We start from the raw sequence: 23486 nt of genomic DNA on the forward strand, positions 1-23486 counted from the left end.
AGGACTTTATGAGGAAAAGCACAGGTACTCTCATTTTATTTGGTTTCTGGAGCCAGCTTAGTTGTATCTTTTGTCTGTAGAATGACCTTGAATGACCTGGATAAATAATTTTCCACCAACATGGCTTATACATTTAGCCCAGCAGTTGTTATTAAGGATTTAGTCCATCAACACTGCTCAGATGCATTGAAAAGGAAAATTTCATCCTCTGGGCAAAAATCGAATAGCACATATAGTGTGCATTACATTGTAACAGGATTAAGCAGGATTTCAGAAGTGTAAAAAAGGGTTTCAAGTTCAGGAAAAAGCTGCGCATTAATTGCTAAAGGTACAGACTAACGTATAAATGTATGGTGTCGCTGAAAGATGGGAGGATAACACTCTCCAGCTTTTGTGGAAAATTTGTTGAAAGAGATATTAGAATTGGCAACCACCACTGTTGCCGGTATAGAAAGGCCCTCTCTCAGACGAACCTCCTTAAGGGATGGCACCCCCATGGGCAGACAGGAACAGCCCCAAGCGTGGCAGGCCCCCATGAGGAAACACTGGAGAACTTAAAGACTAAAACAGTAAGTAAATAGAAATAAAATAAATGAATGAAACATAAATAAGATAACCAAAAATCAAATGTGGTAAAATAGAGTTAATAGGAATTAAAATCATGTAAAAGCCTGATTAAAACAACAAAGTTGAATATAAAGAAATGCATTATGAAAACGTATTTAACAACATAAAGCACGACAGCAAGAAAATATGGAATACTTTCAATAACATAATGGGCAGAAACTCCAAATCTACTCTATCATTTCTAGAAACAGAGGGGTAATTTATAACCAAGCCTTTAGAGACTGTAAATCATCTTAATAATTATTTTCTAAATAAAATAAGAAAAACTTAGGGGTGAGAGGAGCCTAGCAGATAACACACACGGAATGATCAAATCAAATCAAATCAGATCAAATTATGGCAGAGGCAGGGAATTTAAATTTATTTTTTAATTGAAGTATAAAGAAATGTGTTCTTCCTAAGGCATGGAAAACTTCCATTACCCAAGAATCCTAATGTATGTTTCTGTGGCTCTAACAGCAGATAAAGGGAAGAGCACTCCACTGTCACAGCTCTCACTCAAATGGCTGATGAGTGGGTATGAGAAATTGACAACAGACACCTCATAGGAGCTGTATTATTGGAGCTTTTGATATTATTTAACACAATTTGCTGTTACAAAAATGAGTATGTTATAGTTTTAGTTTAATGGAAGCTATTATGCTAATAACTACATTCTGGTTACTGCTAATTGGAACGAGGTTCATGGCCCATACTATATGTGTATATGTATATGTGTGCTATATGCCGAAGTGTCCTTGAGCAAGACACTGAACCCCCAGTTGCTCCCAGTGCAATGCGTGGATGTGTCTCTGACCGTTTTTTAGTTTAGTTTGTGTCGTTGGTGTGTTTTGGGTAATTGAGTACTGCATTATATAGATACTGTAACTGTGGTGGGTGTGGACTCCATACCAAAGCTAATGGTCCAAATAAATGAAATGTTGTTATTTAACTGCAACAGTCAACAGATGTCTGATAAGTTCAGTCATGTTACATTCCTTTCTTTTCTAAATATTTCAGTTTTACACTTGATAAACTTGTAAATGCTGTAACCTTATATGTAAAACAAACAAGGATTTATAGCAGTTTGCTGGTGTGACCAAATGTAAATAAACTAGAGTGGTCTGGATCATTTTCACTCAGAAATAAAGCTCCATTTCTTAATTTCACTGATATTCTGCACTAAAAGGTTTGAAGTGTTGTATGAGGAAATATATGTTTAGCAACTGGCAACCCACTTCCACTCAGTTCTCAGGTGCAGGTCAAATCTGCACATAATCATCCCATCCCTCCTACTGTATATAATCTATGTGAGTAATGGGAGTCTTAGCCTTCTGCCCTGTGATTACACTGTGTGTAAATGCCAGTCTCTTAGCCAGGGAACTCTGACTCAGCCTCTATGAGTGCTCCCTAGAAATACGACTCCCACATTGCCCACCACACCTACCCTTCTTGCGCGTTTGTGGAATACAGATCCCCCTATTTATAGAACTGGTCTTGTAAGTCTGCGCTCTCACAAACTAACTTAAACAGCCACCCCTGTACACATAGGAGGAACAGGGTGTGTTTGTGTTACATAGGAAGAGTCGTGGACCAAATCTGAGAGGCAAAAGCAGGCAGAAACAGCAAGACAAGGAGCAAATGACAGCCCGATAGTTTGAGTGACTCTGACAGCGCCTGCAGTGAAGAAAGGACAGAGTCAATGAGTGGTGGGACCTTACTTAACGACAACAAGCTCATCCACCTGTTTGGCATAAGGGGCTATTGTTTGACTGGCCTCTGGATAAACCTTTTAAAGGAAATCTTAAAGGAGAAGACTTTTCTACACTTTAATCTTTTGATACTCCGGACAATTTGTTGAGTAAACAAAGAAAAACTTATTTCAAGGGACATGGACTACAGATTTGTGTAAGACTATACAACTTTACTATACAACTCTAACACTGTTTCTAATTCTAAAACACTGAAAACTGACTGACTCCTGGATATGTCATTTTCAGACTTCTTATACTTGGTTTTAGAACTGTGCAGCTAAGGAAAAACAAAAACATATTTTATTCTGAATATCTTTTATTAATCTTTTTATTGTTCTAAGTTACTTTATAAACTTACACATAACCGTGTATGAATGTAACTTGATCTTAAGCGTACAGCTGTAATTACAAAGCGAGCTCAAGAAAGCAGACATTTGTAATTAAGGGCCATCTATAAAAGGAAACCAGGGAAAGGGTGAGGCCTATGTGACAAGGGCACCAACACAGAGAACGGAACATTAAAAATCTCACCAAGTAAAACACAGCTGCTTCTGAAGGACAACGTGCACAATGGATCATCAAGGAGGACACTACCTCAACAAAGAAGCTGTGCTATCACCTTTGGGTGCAGCCCGAATGTGCCAGCTACTACTTGGCTGCACCATATTGGCCCTGGTTTCCCACAATGCAGGCTACAGCGCTAATTATGGAACTTTCTGCATGTTTGCTTGGTGCTTCTGCTTCATTATCACAATGGTTGTGTTCACCTTGGATATTACACAGCTCCACACTTGCATGCCAATTTCCTGGGATAACTTCACTGTGGCCTATGCCATGCTGGCGACACTCCTGTACGTCACTGCCTCTGTGGTCTACCCTGTTTACTTCCTCCAAGCAGAGTGCTCTAATGAGGGCTGTGAAGTCCAAATCTACCGCATCACTGTCACTGTCTGCTCCAGTGTCTGCTGCTTCCCCTATGGAGCGGAAGTGTTCCTAACGCGAGCCAAACCAGGAGCTGTGGTGGGTTACATGGCCACTGTGTCAGGTCTACTCAAGGTGGTCCAGGGTTTTGTGGCGTGCATCATTTTTGGGGCCCTGGCTAATGACAGTGAGTACACTCACTATATTGCCACTCAGTACTGCGTAGTGGTCTACAGCCTGTGCTTCTCTGTTACTACACTTGTAGTCATAATAACAGTCTCCGGTAGGACCTCAGCCCTGCGGATCCCATTTGATCGGTTTGTGATTATCTACACATTTTTTGCTGCTGTCCTCTACCTCAGCACTGCACTTATCTGGCCCATCTTCAGTTTTGATAAGAAGTATGGCACCACTACCCGTCCTGAGGACTGCCCACGTGGAAATTGTCCCTGGGATAGTAAGCTGGTGGTGGCAGTGTTTACCAACGTCAACCTGGTGATGTATTTTGTTGATCTCGTTTACTCCCAGAGAATTCGCTTTGTCTCCAGCTCTGCCGTGTAACCCCACAGGCCCTTTTTTTAAAGAAAACTTAACAAAAAGGATACATCAAGCATGCTGTCCATCCCCGGGTCTGTGTAAAAGACAGCTTTTATTATCAGTATTCATGTAGTCCTGAGACATACTACAACACTTTCTTTCGTTCTGTTTTTGGTGACTTACCACGGAGAGCCTGCCGGGTGCACCACTGGCGAGCTAATCTGTGTCTTAGTCCACAAGAGATCCTCCAAAATGTGTCCCTCTGTGCACCAAGTGTATACTTCTACTGACAGCTTTTGTGGTGTCATGCATTACAGATTGATAACAATGTGTAATGTTAAGAGTATCTGAACATCTGAGAGACCCGTTTAGTCTTAAAAAGAATAAGCAATTTATTTAACTGAAAATAAAAGGGGTGATAATATATAAAAAATAAAGATGCACAGCATAATGTAGTAACATTATATATGATGTTTTAGTTTTGATTTAAATCTATATTCTCTAGTTTGTATTATAATCCTTATTTGCATTTGCGATATCAGATTGTTGAGTGTTTCTTATTTTGCCATGTTTGTAATAAATTTCGATGTTCAATGAAAAGGCCAAATGTATGTTTGATATCCATAACAATTTCTTTGTGCAAAGTAGTCTTCATACAAATGTTGTCAATGAAGACATTTTCTGTGTAGTTAAAAGCCTAAGTTAGATCTGGACTGTTTTTCCAAATACACGTACACTCACCGGCCACTTTATTAGGTATACCTTGCTAGGGTTGGGCCCCCCTTTGCTTTCATCACACAGTTGCTGCAGATTTGTCAGATGCAGATCTATGATATATTTATAATATTTGGATGCAGGATGATTGATTCATATTGATTCACACATTCACCTATTCACCACCACCACCACACGCCCCACAGAACACTCCCAGAAGGCCCATGTCCATGCTGACACAACATTAGGCAGGTGGTCATAATGTTATGTTATGTCTGAGCAGTGTGTGTATATATTTGTGTGTATCTGTGTCAATATTAACATTTCATTACATTTCTTGACGTTACGTTAAGACAGTAAGACAGTATTAGAAATCCATGTTCTTAAAAGCTCATTCCCCACGTTGTCTTTCAGACTTTTTTTCACCAGTAGATGGCTGTATAGAGCTTACACCCGCAACTACAAATTATTCTCCCTGCGGCAAACCCGTGTCGTGTTTAAGGTAATTACCGGGTATCCGGGATAGTGTTGCTACAACTGGTCAAACATGTTTTGTAGGGCCTAAAATGTGCAAGCTCATTGGCTCCCCTTTCTTGTAAGTCAAATTTTATGTCTTCAGGTAAAGAAGGCCAGCCATCTAACGCGAGAATGCAGAGCCACGTTGACAGTGTGGTAATGTACAGGTATTTCTGAAAAACAATTGCCGTATTTTTCTGTTTGTCGGACCGTCAAGTTACCTGTAAGAGGTTTCTTATAACCTCTTACAGGTAAGAGGTATAACCTTTTTCTTATATTATATTTGTAACGTTAGACATTACAAACATAATATGTCGTTTAGTACCACTCAGAAGCTTTGAAGACGAGCTCGCTGCTGATGAACTGCAGTAATCCGTAATAGTCTGTTTTCAGCTCTTCATACAGAGAGCATGAGTGTGGGTTTCATAGGAGCGGGCCAGCTGGCCCACGCTCTGGTCAAAGGCTTCACAGCTGCAGGTGAGTCCGTTTCGCAAACAGTAGCCTACTCGTGTGCATTAACGAAATTTTTATTTTTATTTTTTTTGGTTAAGACACAAAATACTTTTGTAATAATTTGAAATATTTTCCACTTCAAGGTGTGATTGCCATCCACAAAATTACAGCCAGTTCGCCTGATACCGATCTCCCCACAGTACAGCAACTTCGGGTGTGTCGACAGCAATGTGTATTAAAGCCAAATGCCGCATTTTGTAAACGCATTACAATAAATGTGTTGAAAAATGTCATTTGTACAGAAATTAGGTGTGAATTTCACCACCAGCAACAAGGAGACAGTGAGCAAAAGTGATGTTCTTTTTCTGGCTGTGAAGCCCCACATCATTCCTTTTGTGCTTGATGAAATTGGACCAGATATTGAAGACCGTCACCTTATTGTTTCCTGTTCTGCGGGTGTCACTATAAGCTCCATAGAAAAGGTAAGACAAAGATTTATGACTTAAAATTTAACACAATTTGACACATGATATTTTTACACAGAGCTTAATTGTTACAATCTTAACAATATCTTGAAGGCAATTTGTGTGCGTAGAGTTAAACATTGGTAACATGGTTTTCAGGAAGTATTGGGCCTAACCAGTAGGCAGATTTATCTGTCATTTGCTCACTGTAAAAGTGTAATAAAAACAGAATTACTAAACTACAATCCCATCCTTAAAGCAAAGCAAATTATTTAAAGTAGAGTTTGGCTCACCATTATGATAAACCAAATCCCAGTTGGTTTCTACTTTCACAACCTGCTTGTATTTTTTGTGTTTTTTGACTTGATCACACCAGGCCTTCAGGCAAAACAGTCACATGTTGTAACATGACACTGTTTGTAAGTGAAACACCCAGTCCAATATTTTAAATATATTCCATCGTAATTTTTTCAAATGTATGTTGATATTTCACATGCTTATGTATACAATGAAAAAAGTTTACTTGAAAAAAAATGCAAAGAGTGTTGACATGGCCACCAAATTCCCTAGATCCCAAACTGATCAAATATTTGTGGGAGGTACTGGAACAAACCTGATCCACAGAGGCCCCTCCCCTCAACCCATAGGACCGAAAGGGCCCCACTAACAGCATTCTGTTGCCAGACACCTTCAGGAGGCCCATGTCCATTCTCTGATGTCTGATGAGTCACAACTGTTTTGGAGGCACAAGGGAGACCTATACAATATGAAGCATTATTGTGGATTTTGTCCTTGATCACTTCATTTGGAAGCATAATCACATTGGAAACATAACAAATGTGAGAAATTGTAAAACTTCACTTTGAAGTTATAAATGTTATTAATCTCTTCATCCCAACTGTAGCTGAAATAGTGCATTGTTCCTCTTACAGAAGTTGCAGCAATATCGCACTACCCCAAAGGTAATGCGTTGTATGACTAACACTCCAGTGGGGGTGCGTGAAGGGGCCACTGTCTATGCTACAGGCACCCATGCTCAGGTAGATGATGGTAAGCTCCTGGAACAGCTGATGGCCAGTGTTGGCTACTGTACTGAAGTTGAAGAGGATCTCATTGATGCTGTCACTGGCCTGAGCGGCAGTGGCCCTGCTTATGTAAGTCAGTTATACTTAGCAGTGTCTAGTATGTTTTTCAGTACTGCCTCAAATGTAGCAGTTGTGAAAATGTGCCCTATAGATCCATCATAGTAATTTGGATCACTGTGTCCTTTATTCCCAGGCATTCACAGCTGTAGATGCTCTTGCTGATGGTGGAGTGAAAATGGGCCTGCCCAGGAGATTGGCTGTACGCCTTGGAGCCCAAGCCCTGATGGTATGGTTATTCTATTATTATAGTCAATAGAAAATATGCACCGAGCAGCCATAACATCAAATCCACAGGTGTGGTGTGAATAACATCGACAATCTTGTGACAATACAGTATTCTGCTAGGGATACTTTTGGACCAACATTTCAAAAGGCATGGCATTCGTGTGGATGTTACTTGGACACATAGACCAGACCGTCTAGAACAGACCAGGCACTTCCACCCCATAGCAATGGCACCCCTTGATGGCAACAGCAGGATGCAGCCACACAAAAATGGTTTAGGAACAACTCAGAAAAACATGAACAACAGCACAAGGTGTTGACCTGGCCTGAGTATCTGTGAGATGATCCAGAGAGGCTCCTCCCCTCAACCCATGGCACCCAAAGGGCCCGGTTAACAACATTTTGTTACCAGACACCACAGGACATAATGTTAAAATGTCATAAAGTTATGTTTGATTGGTGTATGTACATTATTTTCTACATTGTGAATTAATACTGGAGACCTCAGAACTACTACACATGGAATTTTGTAGTAAACAAAAAATGTTAAACTAACCAGAATATGTTTTATATATTTGACTCTTCAAAGTAACCATTTATTGCTTTGGTTATGGTAGCTTCATGAGATGACCTGAAATGGATACAGATACATCAGGTGGGCAATAAGCGCCACCCTTTGGTGACACTGTGAACTAAATAAATGGACATTAAAGTCTGCGGTGAGAATCTGTTTTCCCACAAAAAGGGCCCTTGATCTGTGTTATAAGTTAAGGGTTCCCAAATCTGTGAGTATGATGTATACAAAGTATACTGTATATGACATGGTTCTTGTATCTCCCATTGTATTTCATCAAAGGGTGCTGCTCGAATGTTGTTGGACTCAGATCAACACCCTGGGCAGCTCAAGGATAATGTGTGTTCACCAGGGGGCGCTACTATCCACGCACTACATGTCATGGAGAGTGGTGGCTTCCGCAGCCTTCTAATTGATGCTGTAGAAGCCTCTTGTGTTAGGACTAGGTAGGTTGATGAGAAAAGTGTGCCTCAAACAGACATATTTTATTTACTGTATAGGGAATGAATCTGTAAATAGTTGTTTTACTTAAATATATAAAGGTTGGTTATATAAACTCACTTGCCAATTCATTAGTGTGGATTGTTGCTGTGGCTGGGAGTTATGGTTGGGTTGACCAGAGCGTTAGCGTTTGGATCCCTAGCACATGGACAACATGCTGTAGTGTCCTTCAGCAAAACAGTGAACCTTGGGTTGCTAACAGTGCGTAAACATATGGGTAGATCTATGCATACCTATTGATGACCAATAGGTAGAAATAGGTAGAAAAGTGTAAAGTGTTAAATGTAAGACCATTAAGTTGACTTGTTAAAACAAATGCATTCTAACATGGAGTAACGGTTGCACATTGATCCCCCTTCATAAATGTTACTATGTTCAGTTTAGGTTGAAACGGAACAAAAGGGTGGTAATTCAGCTGTATGATAAATTTGGAGGATGTCGTTTGTGGTACTATAAAACTCTTGAAATCGTTGTCATTCAGTGTACCTAATGAACTGGCAAGTGAATGTATATATTTAGTATCAGGATTAAGCCTACCTAGTTTCAAAAAATATTATTTCTCTGCTATATTGTAATAAATAAATATATTGCATACTATATTGGAAATATCTCTGCACCCCCTTTCTTGTTTTAAAAGGGAACTTCAGTGTTTGGCTGATCAAGAGAAGATCTCCCCCACTGCCATAAAGAAGACAACTTTGGACAAAGTGCTGCAACAGCCAGGAGTCACTGCAGAAGCTGTTGGAGTCAGATCTCGTGGAATCAATATCTTCAATACCAGTAAATCCAAGCCCAAGAAGAACTGATTTTTTTTTGTCAGGCAGTAGAACTACAAACTCAGCACATAAGCTATGCTTGTGCAGAGCTCTCAACTAATTTTGGAATGAGACCTGCATGAGCAAAAAAGAATTGAGAAATAAAATGCCTTCAGTATGTAATGTTGTCGTCCCATTTAATTTATATTTTTTTGTAGTATCCCATTACTCCATCTGGTCATGTGGTAAACTTCCTATATGTTACAATCATATGTTACAATTCAGGCAAACAGGATTTTTATTAAATCATTGTGTATTAAAACTGACACTTCTGAACTGCCGCCATGACAGATCTGATCAAGTGTCAGAAAAGTGTTAGTTTTCCTGGAGTAGTATTATAGTACAACCTGAACTGTACTATATAGGCATACCCATATAGTCTTGTGGCACATATACAAACGACTGGAATCAATCAGTGTGCGACGAACAGTAGCTGCAGGCAAAACAACGTCGCAAAAATGGACATGTTCTTCAGGGCATGGATAATAAAGAGGAAAACACCACAGTTCCCTTGTCAGACTGACAATAGGATAATCAGAGCTGCAATGACTTTATAATAGGTGTGTGCATGATCAACAATCAATCGGCAAAACTAAAGGGCCCCAAAATCAAATTTTGCTTAGGGCCCCATGGAGTTGAGTGGGCGGGTCTCAATGTCCGACACATCCCCTTACGTCCATATTTGGTTTGTCCATAGTATATACAGTCAATGGCTTTCTTCAGTGAGGCTTCATTCATCAAAGCGAGTTGTAGCAGCATCTTGCCTCCGCCTACATAGAAGTTGCGAAGGGTGGAGGAGTGACTACAGTTCGTCGTGAATTAAACATACGTTAGCAGATCACTATCAGACCCTGTCTTAGATCATTTTTCATTTCCAGACGCATTTATCCTCCATGGCCTATCATTTACATTCACAACCTCATCTGTGCCAGCTTCACCAATGTCACCAACTGTGACCATGCTCACACACGTTTCTTTGCCAATGGCAGTTTTCTGTATAATATCAGTGATGCCGAGTGCAACAGCAAGACAACTGCCTGCCACACTTGTGGCAAGTTGTGCCTGGCTTTAAAACTCTTTGGCATCTCTGTGTTTTTCCCTGGCCACAAACCAGTGAGATTCATTAAGGAGGAGTTCCACAGGATTGTAGGTAAATGATATATAAATGTTTAAATGAATGATTATACTCTTTTTGCATTGTGCTGCGACCTCAAACTACTGCGAGACGTGATTCCCCAGCGTGATATGGCGCATAGATGGGACTCACATTCCCATCACCGCTTGCAGGGGATTATGTCAACATGAGGTCCATTCACAGCATTAACTTGCAGGTATATTGGCTCAAACTGTTAAATAATGCATTACGGTAGTTCACCTAACATCTCTGCATTGTCAAGATCATATGTGATGCTGCGTACATCATCAAGAGTGTGAAGGCCAAGTGGCCAGGGTCTGTTCACAACTCATGGATATTTCATGAGTGTGACATCAGCAACAGACTGGTCCGTGGTAAGCTACCTTAAGCTTTGCTTAACCTTTGTCTTCCTCTTTTGATACACTAAAATGTATCCTCTATACATTTCAGGTGAGTTTGATGGTCTTCTGCTGGGTGACAGGTATTATCATTGGCTCACAACACTTATGACCACATACCCTGATCCTGACCCAGGCCCCCAACAGAACTTTAACCAGCAGTGTTGCTAGTCATAGTTTCATAAGTGAAAATTCTCAGCTAAAGCTGCAAAATTAAATTATTGAATTTTTTGTTAGTATTTCCCAGAAGTTGCACTTCATATACACACACGCGCATATATATATATGATATATGAGTTGCCTTATGATTAATGCTTGAAACTGAAAGAATAGAGAACAACACTTGCAGCTAATTGAGGGTAAAAGAGAATAGTTCCCTCAATAGCCTCACCACTTGCTAGTCATTTTAGTTTTGGTCTGTCTCAGATGCACAATCTTTTCATTCAATAAATTGTCTTTGATTTGGGTCGCAGTTGTCATTAAGGAATGATTAAGGGGTCCTGAAGCCAGACCAGTTGAGAACCACTGATGTAGAGCACTAAAAAAAGTAAAGTGTTCCTGTAATTGACGTAGCTGTGTGTACTGTAGGTGACATTTCTTTTGCTGCTTTGTTAACTATTTAATCAGTATTACGCATTTGTTAGCCCACCCACCAAATTTTCCCACCAGGTGAAACTGCACATAACAATATACTCTTTGAATCTTGAATCTTGATTAAGCACACCACATAGTCAATATGCCCAGCACATCCTCTGTGCGGTGCATAATATACTGTGTGTATGCCCGGTATAGCTGCGTGCCATATATGGCCCAGCATGGGATGTCACTTTTTGATCTCGGGACCACTGTAAGAAGGAGCTGGAAACCAGAAGCACCATGGATAGCAGTGCCCACACAGCCCCCAGTAGCATCCATGACTAAATTATTATTTGTAAACAAATATATATTCATACTAATGAATCCGAGTTAAAACAAAACCACAAAGTCACCAGTATTTTTATTTTATTTTCAATAACCCCCTTGGTCCCTTCTTAAAAATGCTTTGGTCCTCGGTTTATTCTTCCTCATGACGTGAATTATTTGAGGGCAAGTGAGCAAACTCCGGTAGGCAGAGAGGAAGATCAGTTAAGGTGATGGACCCTAAAAACACAGTTCTGGACCCTAGAAAAGTTTTGAGTTACGGCAGGAGCAGGAGCACCAGAGCAGGGACCCAGAACATCAGACCCAAGCTGTCATCAAATGTAGAACATAAGCAAATATCCTGAATAATTCCTAGACTGTAATAAGCAACTGTTGTAAATAATTATGATAATAATGATAATAATAATAAATGAAGTGAAGAAATGATTAACAGATCACAGACTTCCACTTACAGTTCTTTTTTGACGAATGCATCAGTCACACTCAATGCGTGAGACTTGAGAGCCCTGAATTAATGTACGCATTTGCAAATTTCAAATTTTACACATTTGTGGATCTGGTTACACATTTGTGAATTTTTTTTTCTTTTTCTTTCTTTTTTTTTCCACATTTGTGGATCTGGTTACGTATTTGTGGATTGAATGCATATTTACAAATACTTACAACAACAGCCCCACAGGTTACACTCTTGATAAGTCGCCAGTTTATTAAACTGAACTGAACGTTAGTGGAGGCTATCTGCAGCGGTCTGTATGTTTCACACATATTATCTCTGTAGATAGTGCCTGAGTAAAGCATAAGCACCCACTCAGTTACAAAGCTGCACTGAATTGCATTAAGACGCATTCAAGTTCATGGGTGTCAGGTGAGGGTCAATTACTTAATCATGATGTTACAATACAAAGTTAAAGTAAAAATACTATTTGGAATTTTGGACAGTTTACACTGACTTTGGGATGGGTTTAATATTTTTTGCCTGACAAGGGTTGCATTACTCAAAAGAGCTTGCCCTCAATAACCTCTGCATACAATGACAAAGTGAAGCTGTCTGCCCAGGGATGTGGTACTGAGAAGCACCTTTAGATTTTGTATATTTCGAGACTACGTTAGTTCTTCATGGAACAATAAACCTTTATGCTCCGCTGCTCCAGGAGAGTTTGACCCTCTCCCCCTGATGCAAATCAGAGAAATGTGAATAAGACAACTAATAATGGATAATGTACATAATAATACTCATTAATTATATTAATTACTCATATACTCAATGGTTAATCCTAAAAATAAAAAAAATAAGGGGCCCATGCCAATATTCTAGGAGGCCCAGAATTCCTAGCAACTGCCCTGATGAGTAGTGTTAGAGAAAGTGAACTTCAACTTTACCTTTAATGTTTAGTCTCCTGCATGGGGGTCAAAAAGAGGATTTTTGACACCCATAATCCCAGGGACTGTTATTTCTAAGTGGGTATCCTAAACCAAACATACTCGATGTGGTTCTGCTCATTTTGCATAACTTCGCCTCGTTGCTGTCAGTTAGCTCTATCATATCATATGTGTGCATATTCTTATATTTGTGCTCCTCGTAAAATTAGTTCGACTTAAGCCAAAAATCGGTTTTTCAACAAAAGCCTCCACACTGCTCAAACTGGCAGTGTCCTCAGCTAATGGGGTTATTCCCGAAAAGCTTAGTAGCGAGCCGACATTCTTTGGTAAAATGGCACAACATGTTTTATACACACACTCATCAACTGTTAACTAAAACATGCCATTCCGATTTTGGTTGTCGTGGAGTGGGGCAGCCAACCACAGTCGTCCCTGTTGAGGAATCCCTCGGTCTGAGGACGGGGATTTCCTCGCTTGCATGTTTTGTAGGCGGAGTTGTTTGTCACTTCCACGAGCAGACACTGAGAGGCTGAGACAGTCGTGGAACGTCAAAAGAGTGTAACCTCTGTAGCTTGTAATTTGCCCAGACGTCTTGTGCCCTCTGTTTCTCTGCGGTTTGTCAGCTCACACGCTTCTTGTTGAACCCTGCTGCTTCATCGCCTCGGCGTGGAAAAGGATCAGCCGCGACCCGATCCAGCGAGACCAGGTTGGTTGCATCCCTTTCTCTTGACGTTTCTGTTACAGACGACGGTGATTTTTGAATCTGAGCAACGAGTTTTGGACCCTGTGCGTCTGTGCAATTCATCGTCCACAAAATGCTTCCAAACCACCGTTTCATATTGACACCTCGACTGGCATTGTTGTGAAACGGCGGCAACAGTGTTAATGCCCAATCAGACCTGCTCTGATTTCATAGCCAATGAGTGAAGCACCTCATTGTTTTACTATCAGATCCAATAAATAAACAAATAAATCACGATGATTCATTTAGACGTTCACAGAATCCTTTCCGAAATATGGAACCACCGGACAAAGGTCTGCTCTGCGGATGAGGGTCTGTTTGTCACTTATATGCAATAATTGTTGAGCTGTATCGAAGTAGTTCCGATCTTTTGTGCAAGTGAGTCAACAAACAAGAGCATTAAGCCGTGAACACCATACGTTTATGGACAGCCTAATCGACAATGTGCGTTTTTTTTGTTTTTGTTTTTTTGTAGTGGACTACGTTTCTAGGCTTAGTGATGAAAAGTCCGCTGCGATGATGAATCCATTTTAAAATGCACGGTAAGCAGATATGTGCGTGTTGCTATGTTTAAACTGCACTTACGTTGGATAGTATTTGAAATGACTCTGGATGTTAATTATGTGGTGCCAGTCAGAGTCTCAGTTTTCAAAATACAGTGTTATAGCAACCAATATTCTGTGAATGAACTACAGCAGACATAAAAAGTACTAAATATTAATAGCAAGTAAGTAACACACAAAACCAGCATTCTCCTTTAATATTTTTTTGGTTAAACAGCCCCAAACCATCACACTACCACCACCAGATTTTACTGTTGGTATGATGTTCTTTTTCTGAAATGCCTTCCGAATAGGTGTTACTTTTACATTGGATGTAATGGGACACACACCTTCCAAAAAGTTCAACTTCTCGTCACTCCACAGAGTATTTTCCCAAAAATCTTGGATATTATCAAGATGTCTTCTGCCTAAACTAAGACAAGCCTTTTTGCTCAGCAGTGGTTTTCATCTTGGAATATCTGCTATTTAGAATATCTGCCCAGTCTCTTTCTTATGGTGGAGTCATGAACACTGACCTTAACTGAGACAAGTGAGGCCTGCAATTCTTTGGGTGTTGTTGTGGGGTCTTTTGTGACCTTTTGGATGAGCCGTCTCTGAGCTCTTAGAGTAATTTTGGTCGACCTGCCACTCCTACTAACATTCACCACTGTTCCATGTTTTCACCATTTGTGGATAATGGCTCGCACTGTGGTTCACTAGACTCCCAAAACTTTAGAAAAGCTTTAGAATCTTTTCCAGACAGATAAACCTCAATTACTTTCTTTCTCATTTGAATTTCTTTGGATCCCAGCATGATGTCTAGCTTTTGTCTGGCAGGTCCTATTTAAGTGTTTTCTTGATTGAGAGCAGGTGTGACAGTAATCAGGCCTCGGTGTGGCTAGAGAATTTGGACTGAGGTGTGATAAACCATAGCTAAGTTATGTTTTAACAGGAGAGACAAGCGTTTTTTCATACAGGGCCATATAAGTTTGGATTTTTTCCCTCTTAATCATAAAAACCTGCATTTTGTGTTTAGTTGTGTTAGCTTTCTCTTATATTTAAACATGTTTGGTGATCTGTAACATTTAGCTGTGAAAACATGCAAAATAATAATAATAATAATTTTGCCATTTTAGTTAATAGTATCATTCGCACAGTTACTTGGTTCTCTCTTGATCTATTAGTGTTTGAAATGGAAAAAAAAATTGTCCGTCCCGGATGAATCACTAAATGTCTCACATGGTGTCATGTAGTACTGATGCCTGAAAGGATAATACAAAGGAATTACTTGAACAAAATTAAGTCTTGACTAGAAATCATTCAGAATTTATCTCTTAACATTGAAAATATTGAACAAACATTATTCTGCTTTTCCATATGAGTAATTGGTAAGTTTTTCCTCTTGTGGTGCTCGAGGCCAGAAAAAAGACAGTATCATAAAATAATTAGGATAAGATTAATTTGGAATTTTTCATTCTTCTAAAATGTGGACTGACTAGTAATCTTCAGATTTCATAGCAGTTTAACAACAAATTCATATAGGTTTCAGAAATATTCTTCATAAGAAACATTCAGTTCAACTTTGTTCCAAGGAATGCAGGTTCTGATTTGTTGAGCTGTCATATTTGTTGATGTCTTTTATGTTTTGTTTTAGTTTTTTACAAATTGCCAGCTAGAATGCTATGTATGCTTGATTATTAGGCACAAACAACAGAAACAATTACATGCTCAAATTTACAAGTGAAATGTTTTCAAAAGGGACGCTTTGTGCACAAGTTCCATTATGCAAACCGGTCCACCTCCTAATCAACATCAACAGATGCATATACTCCAAAATAGTTATGACTCATCAGAGAATTGACATGGGGTGTGCAATGCTTTCCACACGATTTCAAGGGCCCTACTATTATTATTTATACAGTATAAAAAATGCTACACACATAAGATCATGCATTTTCTATCAGTCCATGTTAAATTATAACATGGATATTGGATTTAAGGGCAAATAGCAGCAGGAATATTAGACATAAGCTGTTGATATGTGGCATTCAGATTTATGTTATACTAAAGGCAGGATATGTAATTTATTTTTGGCATCACATCCCATTGTTAGTGAAGGCTCAATGGTGGACTTCTCCGTGGTGTTGCATGTTACAGTGTCTGAATTGCTAGTGCCAAAGTCGAGCACACTCTGTACCTGTCTGATCAACGAAAAAAATAAAATGTCTGGCGGCTTATTTGACCTGTTTTCCCACTGAAAAAGAACCTTGGGGGAGGGAGTGGAACTGCGGCTGTAATATTACGTGAGCTGTTCGTGCCATTTTCTCCATCAGGTTAAATTGAGTCCAGAACAGGTAAATAACTGGGATATTTGTGGAGGGGGTTCTAGGGAAAGGCGGCTTTGGGGAAGGTAGGGAGAGAATCATGCAATAGGGCAGGCCAGAACACAAGCACAATGTTGTTTGACACATGCAAAAGTATTTCAAATTCAATATGAGACTATGACAAAGAAAATTAGACCCTGGCAGGCCATCATAATATTAATATTATATGGGAAATACTGTTGTGTCCTGCTGGGGATGGCTGCTGCCATCAAGCAGTGTCATGGCTGGTGGGGGTACCTGGTCTGTCACATGTCACAGTGTTATTCACTTCTCCTGTCAGTGGTTTTAATACACCACTATGTAAATGTTTCACACACTAAAAGTGAGACTTTGGAGTCAGACCATCTATTGTTGAAGACATTTTAGTGAAAGGTCTTCAGGGACAGACTCTGACTGTATCTTTGGACTTAAAGCCATGCTGCAGAATTAATTTGAAGGGATGAGATGTACAACACCACCTACATTTTCCCAGTACTGTATATTTAAAAGGCAACCTCCACACCCAGAGATGTGCAAACTAGGTTGAGAATGTGATCTTGTAAAGAATGCTAACCCTAAAGGTGGCATCCATTCTGCTCTGCAATTTGATTTTCAAATAAGGAATATGACTTGGTGTGTAAAAGAAAGTACTTTTTGCTTTGTGTGATTCTTTACAGAGAAAGTTAGGTGTGTTTTTCTCTCCTTTTCTTCTTTTGTGTTTTTGAGTGAGCATGCTTGGTAGTGAAAGGGAGCAGCTGTGCATTGGACCTTGTGTCATTGTTCTGCCATGCCCTGTCATCTGTTGGCAGCAACCTGTGTTGGAGACTTTCAGCCTGGGTGCAGTCTTTCCACAGTGTCATGGTGACCTTTCAGCATGACAAGCCATGACTATGTTACCCTACACAGTTTGTGACAGAATATGCTTCCACAGGCTGAACAATGTTCTATCTCTCTGAATTTTTAAGATTCCAACTGATTTTTGTAAACAGTGTTGAGTATTACTTTACTTTCCTCCCAGTGGCTGTCATTGCCATTGTACTTTCTGTGTATTTATCCATTTTATTTGTTTCATTACGCAGACCATCTTCTAATTACGTTTTGCATCTGTGTCCCAAATACTTAGTGGAAATGTGTCACCACAGAGAGTAGTGAAATATAGGTGTTACTGTCAGACAGATATTTATAGCCAGTGCATCAGTCTGTTTAAAAATTATATATATAAATTGTATAAATTATATAACAATCTTCTGCACAGAGAAAAGGATCTTTTTTTAAGTAGTAGGCAGAAACAGAAGGAAAAAAATCAAGAATTCAAATGCACAATCTGAGTCATGTTATCTTTCTGCCCTTTTGGTAGTATTGTATCCAGATCATTTTTTAACAAGTCCCTCTCTGTTTGGCCCGGGCAACCAGTCCACCTATAGTACCCTTTTGGCTGTCTAGTTCCCTTCAGAGCTATGACTCACGTGCTTTTCTTTACTTTTCTCACTAAGTTTTTTTTTGCACACAACAATATACGGGATAATTACATTAATTAACTTGGTTTGGATAAATCCTTTATACTAATAGGGTAGCGGATGCCAACAGGTTGAACAGACTGATACACAAGGCCAGTGATGTTGTGGGAGTGAAGCTGGACCCTCTGACAGTGGTATCAGACAGGAGAATGCTTCACAAGGTGAAAGTCATCCTGGACAATGAGTCGAACCCACTCCATGACGTGCTGGACAGACACAGGAGTTCTTTCAGCATCAGACTTATCACGCCACTATGCACCACAGAGCGTCACAGGAAATCATGCCTGCTGGTGGCCAGTAGCCTACAACTCCTCACTCCTCATCTCGTATCCCAGTACACATTCCCTGTATTCTAGGGGACTCTGGTCTTACTATGTGCAATTGCGCACTAGCCAAACTGATGCTGTTGTGCAGTGTGGTCTGAAAGGGGAGTCACGCAAAGCTGCGTTATTGATTATTACTACACTTTGCTTTGCCTGTTATTATAGCAACTCTTAGTTATCATGATGTCCTGTTTCTATAGCATCATACTTTTCCTGGTATAATTATGACTTCTGTTTTCACAGACCAAGCAGCACAAACTGTGGGTACTGGTCTTGTGGAATGGCTTCTACAAACAAAGGAAACAAGGCCTTAAAGGTAAAAGCTTGGGCAATGGAAAAAAGTGTGGAGACTATAATATGCACCACCGACTAATATCCAGCATTGACTAATCCCTGTCTATAGGTGAAGCGGGAGCCTGGGGAAAATGGTACCAGCCTAACAGACGATGAACTGGTGACCATGTCAGTCCGGGAACTGAACCAGCATTTACGAGGGCTGACAAAAGATGAAACCCTGCAGCTAAAGCAGCGGCGGCGTACACTGAAGAATCGAGGTTATGCAGCAAGTTGCCGGGTGAAGCGTGTCACCCAGAAAGAGGAGCTAGAAAAACAAAAGGCAGAACTGCAGCAAGAAGTGGACAAACTGGCCACAGAGAATGCCAGCATGAAGTTGGAGCTGGATGCTCTGCGTTCAAAATATGAGGCTCTCCAGAGCTTTGCCAGGACTGTGTCCCGCAACCCTATCACTTCAACAAGGGGACCTATGGCCTCTGTCATAGGGCCACTTGTCCCTGGTAAAGTAGCTGCCACTAGTGTCATAACCATTGTCAAATCCAAAGCGGAGGCTAGGTGGTAGTAGCAAATGGGACAGGAGGCACATTTTCAAGACTAAACTAATTTGTTGAATTTTATCCTTGCCACTAAACTAACAGTGTGCTTCCTTACAATAAGGCTCTGCAGGCCTTGCTTGTCAACAGACATGTTGCATTTGGTTGGTGTTTGGGTGATACAATTAAATACTGTTATTTAAGATATCACAAATTGTTCCTGACCAACTGAACAAAGGAAGACAAAATTATGAAATGGCATCAAATTAAGGCAGTTGATAAGACCATGTATTTAATTTAGGATGCATAGGTACCAAGTACAAGTCCTTACTTTTGGGTACTTCCATTACTGAGTACCTTACTCCTCATTCACTCCACATTGCAGGAAGAGAAAAGAAAAAGAGGCAGCACATACTTTGTATTGCTATGACAATAATATAATAACATAACCCCAAATTCTGAGGGATGCAAATAAGTTAAGATGTATTTAAACAAAATGGCACAACTATTGTGTTGTTTTGTAGGATACAATAATATTGTTATGTGGAAATATGTGGAAGTTAATGATCAGTTTATAGTGATCTTATACCAGAGCTTCCAATATAACAAAATTCCTCAAAAATTTCTGAATTTGAAATTTGAATCCTGAATGATATTGCCATGTGTTGTGCGAACAGTGAAATCCAATCCAATCAAAACCAAAATCTTTAAACAAGCTTTTACTGTTTGAATTGATATAGTGTATAGAACTTTGTCTAATGTTGACGTCTTACATTTTATCATGAAGTAGATTCCTTTGTTTATAGGAATACAGAAAAAGAAAAAAATCTTGTCATATCTTTTTTAGCAGTTGTACCGACAGTGGCCTAATATTGAAGTCTGATAGCTTTTCTAGTGATTAGGCTCCTTTTCTGGGGTAGTGGTCATCAGTTGGTGTCATCGCTACTAATGCTTCTTACTATTTAAAACAAATGTGTAGAGCTGAACTCAATGGTGTAAACTGTCTCTGTGCATATTTCCATCTATGATATCCCCTGCTCCTTTTGTGTTGAGTACAAATCATATTGCCATTAAGAATGAACCATTTTTTAGCCCTGTTAGACAGAATTTGGTGAAATAGCATGATAAAAAAAAAGAAGAAAAAACTCAAAAGACTATTAAAGTTTATAGTGATACTGAATAGTTGTGCTGGTAAACGTAAATTGATTTATTATTATCACAAAGATTTCATGACTCATATATAACCACTTATTTGGCCTGTAACTGCTTGTCTAGAGGTTCCCTGGAACCTTTCCCTGCTGTCATTGGGTGTGCGGTTGGGTACACCCTGGACAGGTCATCATTGCAGACAGACACTGACACTGAAAGACAGACAAACAGTCATGCTCATATCCTACAGCCTATTTGCAATCACCAATTAACCTAACCTAACCTCCGGTGGGAGGAAGCTGAAGCAGCCAGAGAAAACCCATGCAGACATAAGCATGCAAAGTCCCCACAGAAAACCTAAGTCAACTGATGGATTCACACCCACAACCATATTACTGAGATGCATCAGTGCTACACCACTGTGCTATCCTGATCTGAATGAGCTAGTAGCAATCAGATAAATAAGCCTTAAAATTAATCTTTTGACCAACTAAAAAGCTTTTTTTGTACCTGTAATTCTCGTTGACATATGTTGCTGTTTCTTAAGATGGTAACTATAGGACAGCATCAGTGAACTGTCTCTTTTATAAATTGAACTAATAAATTTAACAGTGAGCGTTAGATTAAGTTTGGTATGGTTTGATTGAGGCTTTCCTTGTGCATGTGATTTGCATATTTTACTCAGGATAAACAGATCATTAAAAATGAACAAACCATTGCACACAAGAAGCAAGGAGACAAGGATGGCAGTTGTACTTTTCTCTACCCTGCACTGCAGGGCTTTGCTCTAGCACGACCACAAAAGAGAACAATTAACAACAAATCTAGTGCCTAGAGTTGCATTGTTTCCTCTCTTCCATACCTCAAGGTGAAAGCTGATGTGTAGTGCTATTAACAGAATACACTTCATCCAGATCTTCCCCTCCTGCTGACCATCTCACATATTTGAGTGTTGTTGATATGCACTACCAGTGAAACATTTGGACACACTCACTGAATTGAATGAGAAGGTACAATTACCTTCAAAACTATGACTGACCAAAACTCCTTGCCAGAGGTAATAGTTGTAATGGTTGTACTTTGTGTAGGAAAATCCAGACTTAGATTAGTCAACATACTTAGCTATTTGCATTGACTTGTTCACCACAACAAAAATATGTCTAACTCTTGGCATAGCCTAATATTGATGTTAGCAATGAAGCTGTAGCTATCTTGTGGAATGAAACGTTTCAGTTTGAGGCGTCTTTAATGTGTTTGCGTGGCAGTACTGACTAATCTCTCTCTTTATCACAAATACAAGTGCATTGTATTATTGCCACATTAGGTGTCAATAATTATTGTGAAACAACCCTTGATATGCAAACTCAGTGGAAAGGAAAAAAGTAGATGTAAGAATAATCAGTATTGTCAAAGTTACTATGGGGTGTTATTTAATAATTCTTGCTATTGTTCGATTTGTTCCTTATTTGTTGTTTTTTGTTGTTGTTTTATATTAGGATTTTTTAAATTTAATTTATTTATTTATTTATTTTTTTACCTCAGATTTCAAGTCCCTACATAGAAGTGTAATTGGTCATTGTTGGTCCAAATAACATGTTAAAACTGTAACAGTGGAAAATGTTTTAATCATGGGACTAATGCAATCCGGTCTGACTCATTTACTCTGGTCTTAAATTAGTTGTAATTACATAGATACAGACTGAAAGATACTGCAAAGATATTGATGTTTGTGCACAAAGTGCAGTTGATTTGACAATTCATTCTGTCAAAAGGGTCACTTGCAATATATTTTGTGTGTATGTGAGTGTTTGTATGATTAAGGATCCTCTGCTGCTACACTAGTCAGTAATGTTTTGCATCAACTATTGCATTAGTGTTTGTGTTACATGTTGTGTATTTGAAATTCACTTAATTAATTTTTTGAATTTATTAAGGCTTTTTCTTGTGTTTTTCTTACAAGCATCATGTTAGAGAAGAGTAGTAACTTGCAACACTTGTGTGGCAGTTGATTTAATAGTGCTCAAGACAATTGGCTTGTATCATGGACTTATGCTTTATAAGCATTTTACTGGACGGGTCTTTGGTGTGAGGAAAACAAAGTTAATTACCTGATTTGTTATTTTTCTTAATGTGTTTTAATAATAAATAAAATGCAGTACTTTTTATGAAAGCAGACAATAGTTAATTGTTACTATTAATAAACTATTGCTCTGTAGATACACTCTATGTATAATATGTGCAGTAGTAACTACGACTCCAAAAGAGATTCTCTGATGTGTCTAAGTTAATGATTTATATATTATGCTTACAGCTTACATTATTTTATATAAGACTATAATAAAATATTTCAGGAAATCATTTTAACTATTTTGTCATTTTCTAAAAAATACTGTTGAATTTGGGTCTTGTCATATACTATGGCCACACTGACCCAATTTAATACTTTTTGCTGTCCAGGGTGGGTTTTAGAAGACAGCAGTCATTTAGATGACACAATTTCCTTTTCTGTGATCCAAAAAAAGCCATTGGGTGACCCACTTTGGCTAACCACAGTGGACACATTTTTGACCTGACACGAGTAAAACATTAGATGCATGAAAGCTGTCTAGGTGTGCTTGTCCTAGATTAAAAGGGACTAGTAAATTTGTCATCTATGCTCCCTGACTAACCCTCACTCTATCAGTGCACCTCATCAAATGTCAGCCTTCTCAGTAGCGTTTTAATCCCTGACAACATACAGATATTATAAGGCAGATGACTGAAGAGTTACATTCTACCACTTTATCTTGGTAAGTGTAAACCCCGGGGCCTCAGCTCAATTGTTCTTTCTGTCTCTTAAATAGCAGAGGCTTCTACAGGTCTTTGTGTCCTGTGCCTTCAGACAGGCTCTTGTTCTTCCTTGGATGACTGCTCCAGACAACTGAATGGCCTCTGAAGAGTTGATTAATTTGGCCGGTTGGTTCA

General features: G+C 39.3%; 3 protein-coding genes across 6 annotated transcripts; all 3 read left to right on the forward strand.

Annotated features, from left to right (window-relative positions):
* Nucleotides 1–2126: 2126 nt before the first annotated feature.
* LOC124997905 (myeloid-associated differentiation marker-like protein 2) lies at nt 2127–4620 on the forward strand. Its single transcript, XM_047571943.1, has one exon. The coding sequence runs from the start codon at nt 2931–2933 to the stop codon at nt 3840–3842; it is 912 nt and encodes a 303-aa protein (XP_047427899.1). The 5' UTR covers nt 2127–2930; the 3' UTR covers nt 3843–4620.
* Nucleotides 4621–5071: 451 nt separating this feature from the next.
* LOC124997292 (pyrroline-5-carboxylate reductase 1, mitochondrial-like) lies at nt 5072–9348 on the forward strand. 4 transcript variants are annotated; one of them, XM_047570883.1, is made up of 8 exons: nt 5072–5306; nt 5431–5525; nt 5645–5715; nt 5804–5983; nt 6898–7119; nt 7244–7336; nt 8192–8355; nt 9048–9348. In XM_047570883.1, exons 2-8 carry the CDS (start codon nt 5459–5461, stop codon nt 9214–9216), a joined length of 966 nt encoding a protein of 321 aa, XP_047426839.1. In that variant the 5' UTR covers nt 5072–5306; nt 5431–5458; the 3' UTR covers nt 9217–9348. The 4 variants fall into 4 exon arrangements, with proteins under 4 accessions (XP_047426839.1, XP_047426838.1, XP_047426840.1 ...); XM_047570882.1 differs by having other exon boundaries at nt 5442–5525; XM_047570884.1 differs by having other exon boundaries at nt 5082–5215; nt 5442–5525.
* Nucleotides 9349–13264: 3916 nt separating this feature from the next.
* LOC124997389 (transcription factor MafG) lies at nt 13265–22451 on the forward strand. The gene is made up of 3 exons (XM_047571054.1): nt 13265–13765; nt 18790–18862; nt 18950–22451. Exons 2-3 carry the CDS (start codon nt 18827–18829, stop codon nt 19400–19402), a joined length of 489 nt encoding a protein of 162 aa, XP_047427010.1. The 5' UTR covers nt 13265–13765; nt 18790–18826; the 3' UTR covers nt 19403–22451.
* Nucleotides 22452–23486: the final 1035 nt, after the last annotated feature.

This window comes from Mugil cephalus, chromosome 20, assembly GCF_022458985.1.
Source record: "Mugil cephalus isolate CIBA_MC_2020 chromosome 20, CIBA_Mcephalus_1.1, whole genome shotgun sequence".
Classification (NCBI taxonomy): domain Eukaryota; kingdom Metazoa; phylum Chordata; class Actinopteri; order Mugiliformes; family Mugilidae; genus Mugil; species Mugil cephalus.

What these genes read in the sequence shown, in the direction of transcription:
- LOC124997905 (XM_047571943.1), top strand. Translation starts at nt 2,931, where the DNA reads ATGGATCATCAAGGAGGACACTACCTCAACAAAGAAGCTGTGCTATCA.
- LOC124997389 (XM_047571054.1), top strand. Translation starts at nt 18,827, where the DNA reads ATGGCTTCTACAAACAAAGGAAACAAGGCCTTAAAG. An exon ending in AAGGAAACAAGGCCTTAAAG is followed by an intron (nt 18,863 to 18,949) that starts GTAAAAGCTTGG and finishes CCCTGTCTATAG; the next exon opens with GTGAAGCGGGAGCCTGGGGA.
- LOC124997292 (XM_047570881.1), top strand. Translation starts at nt 5,181, where the DNA reads ATGCAGAGCCACGTTGACAGTGTGGTAATGTACAG. An exon ending in GCGGCAGTGGCCCTGCTTAT is followed by an intron (nt 7,120 to 7,243) that starts GTAAGTCAGTTA and finishes CTTTATTCCCAG; the next exon opens with GCATTCACAGCTGTAGATGC. An exon ending in GCCTCTTGTGTTAGGACTAG is followed by an intron (nt 8,356 to 9,047) that starts GTAGGTTGATGA and finishes TTGTTTTAAAAG; the next exon opens with GGAACTTCAGTGTTTGGCTG.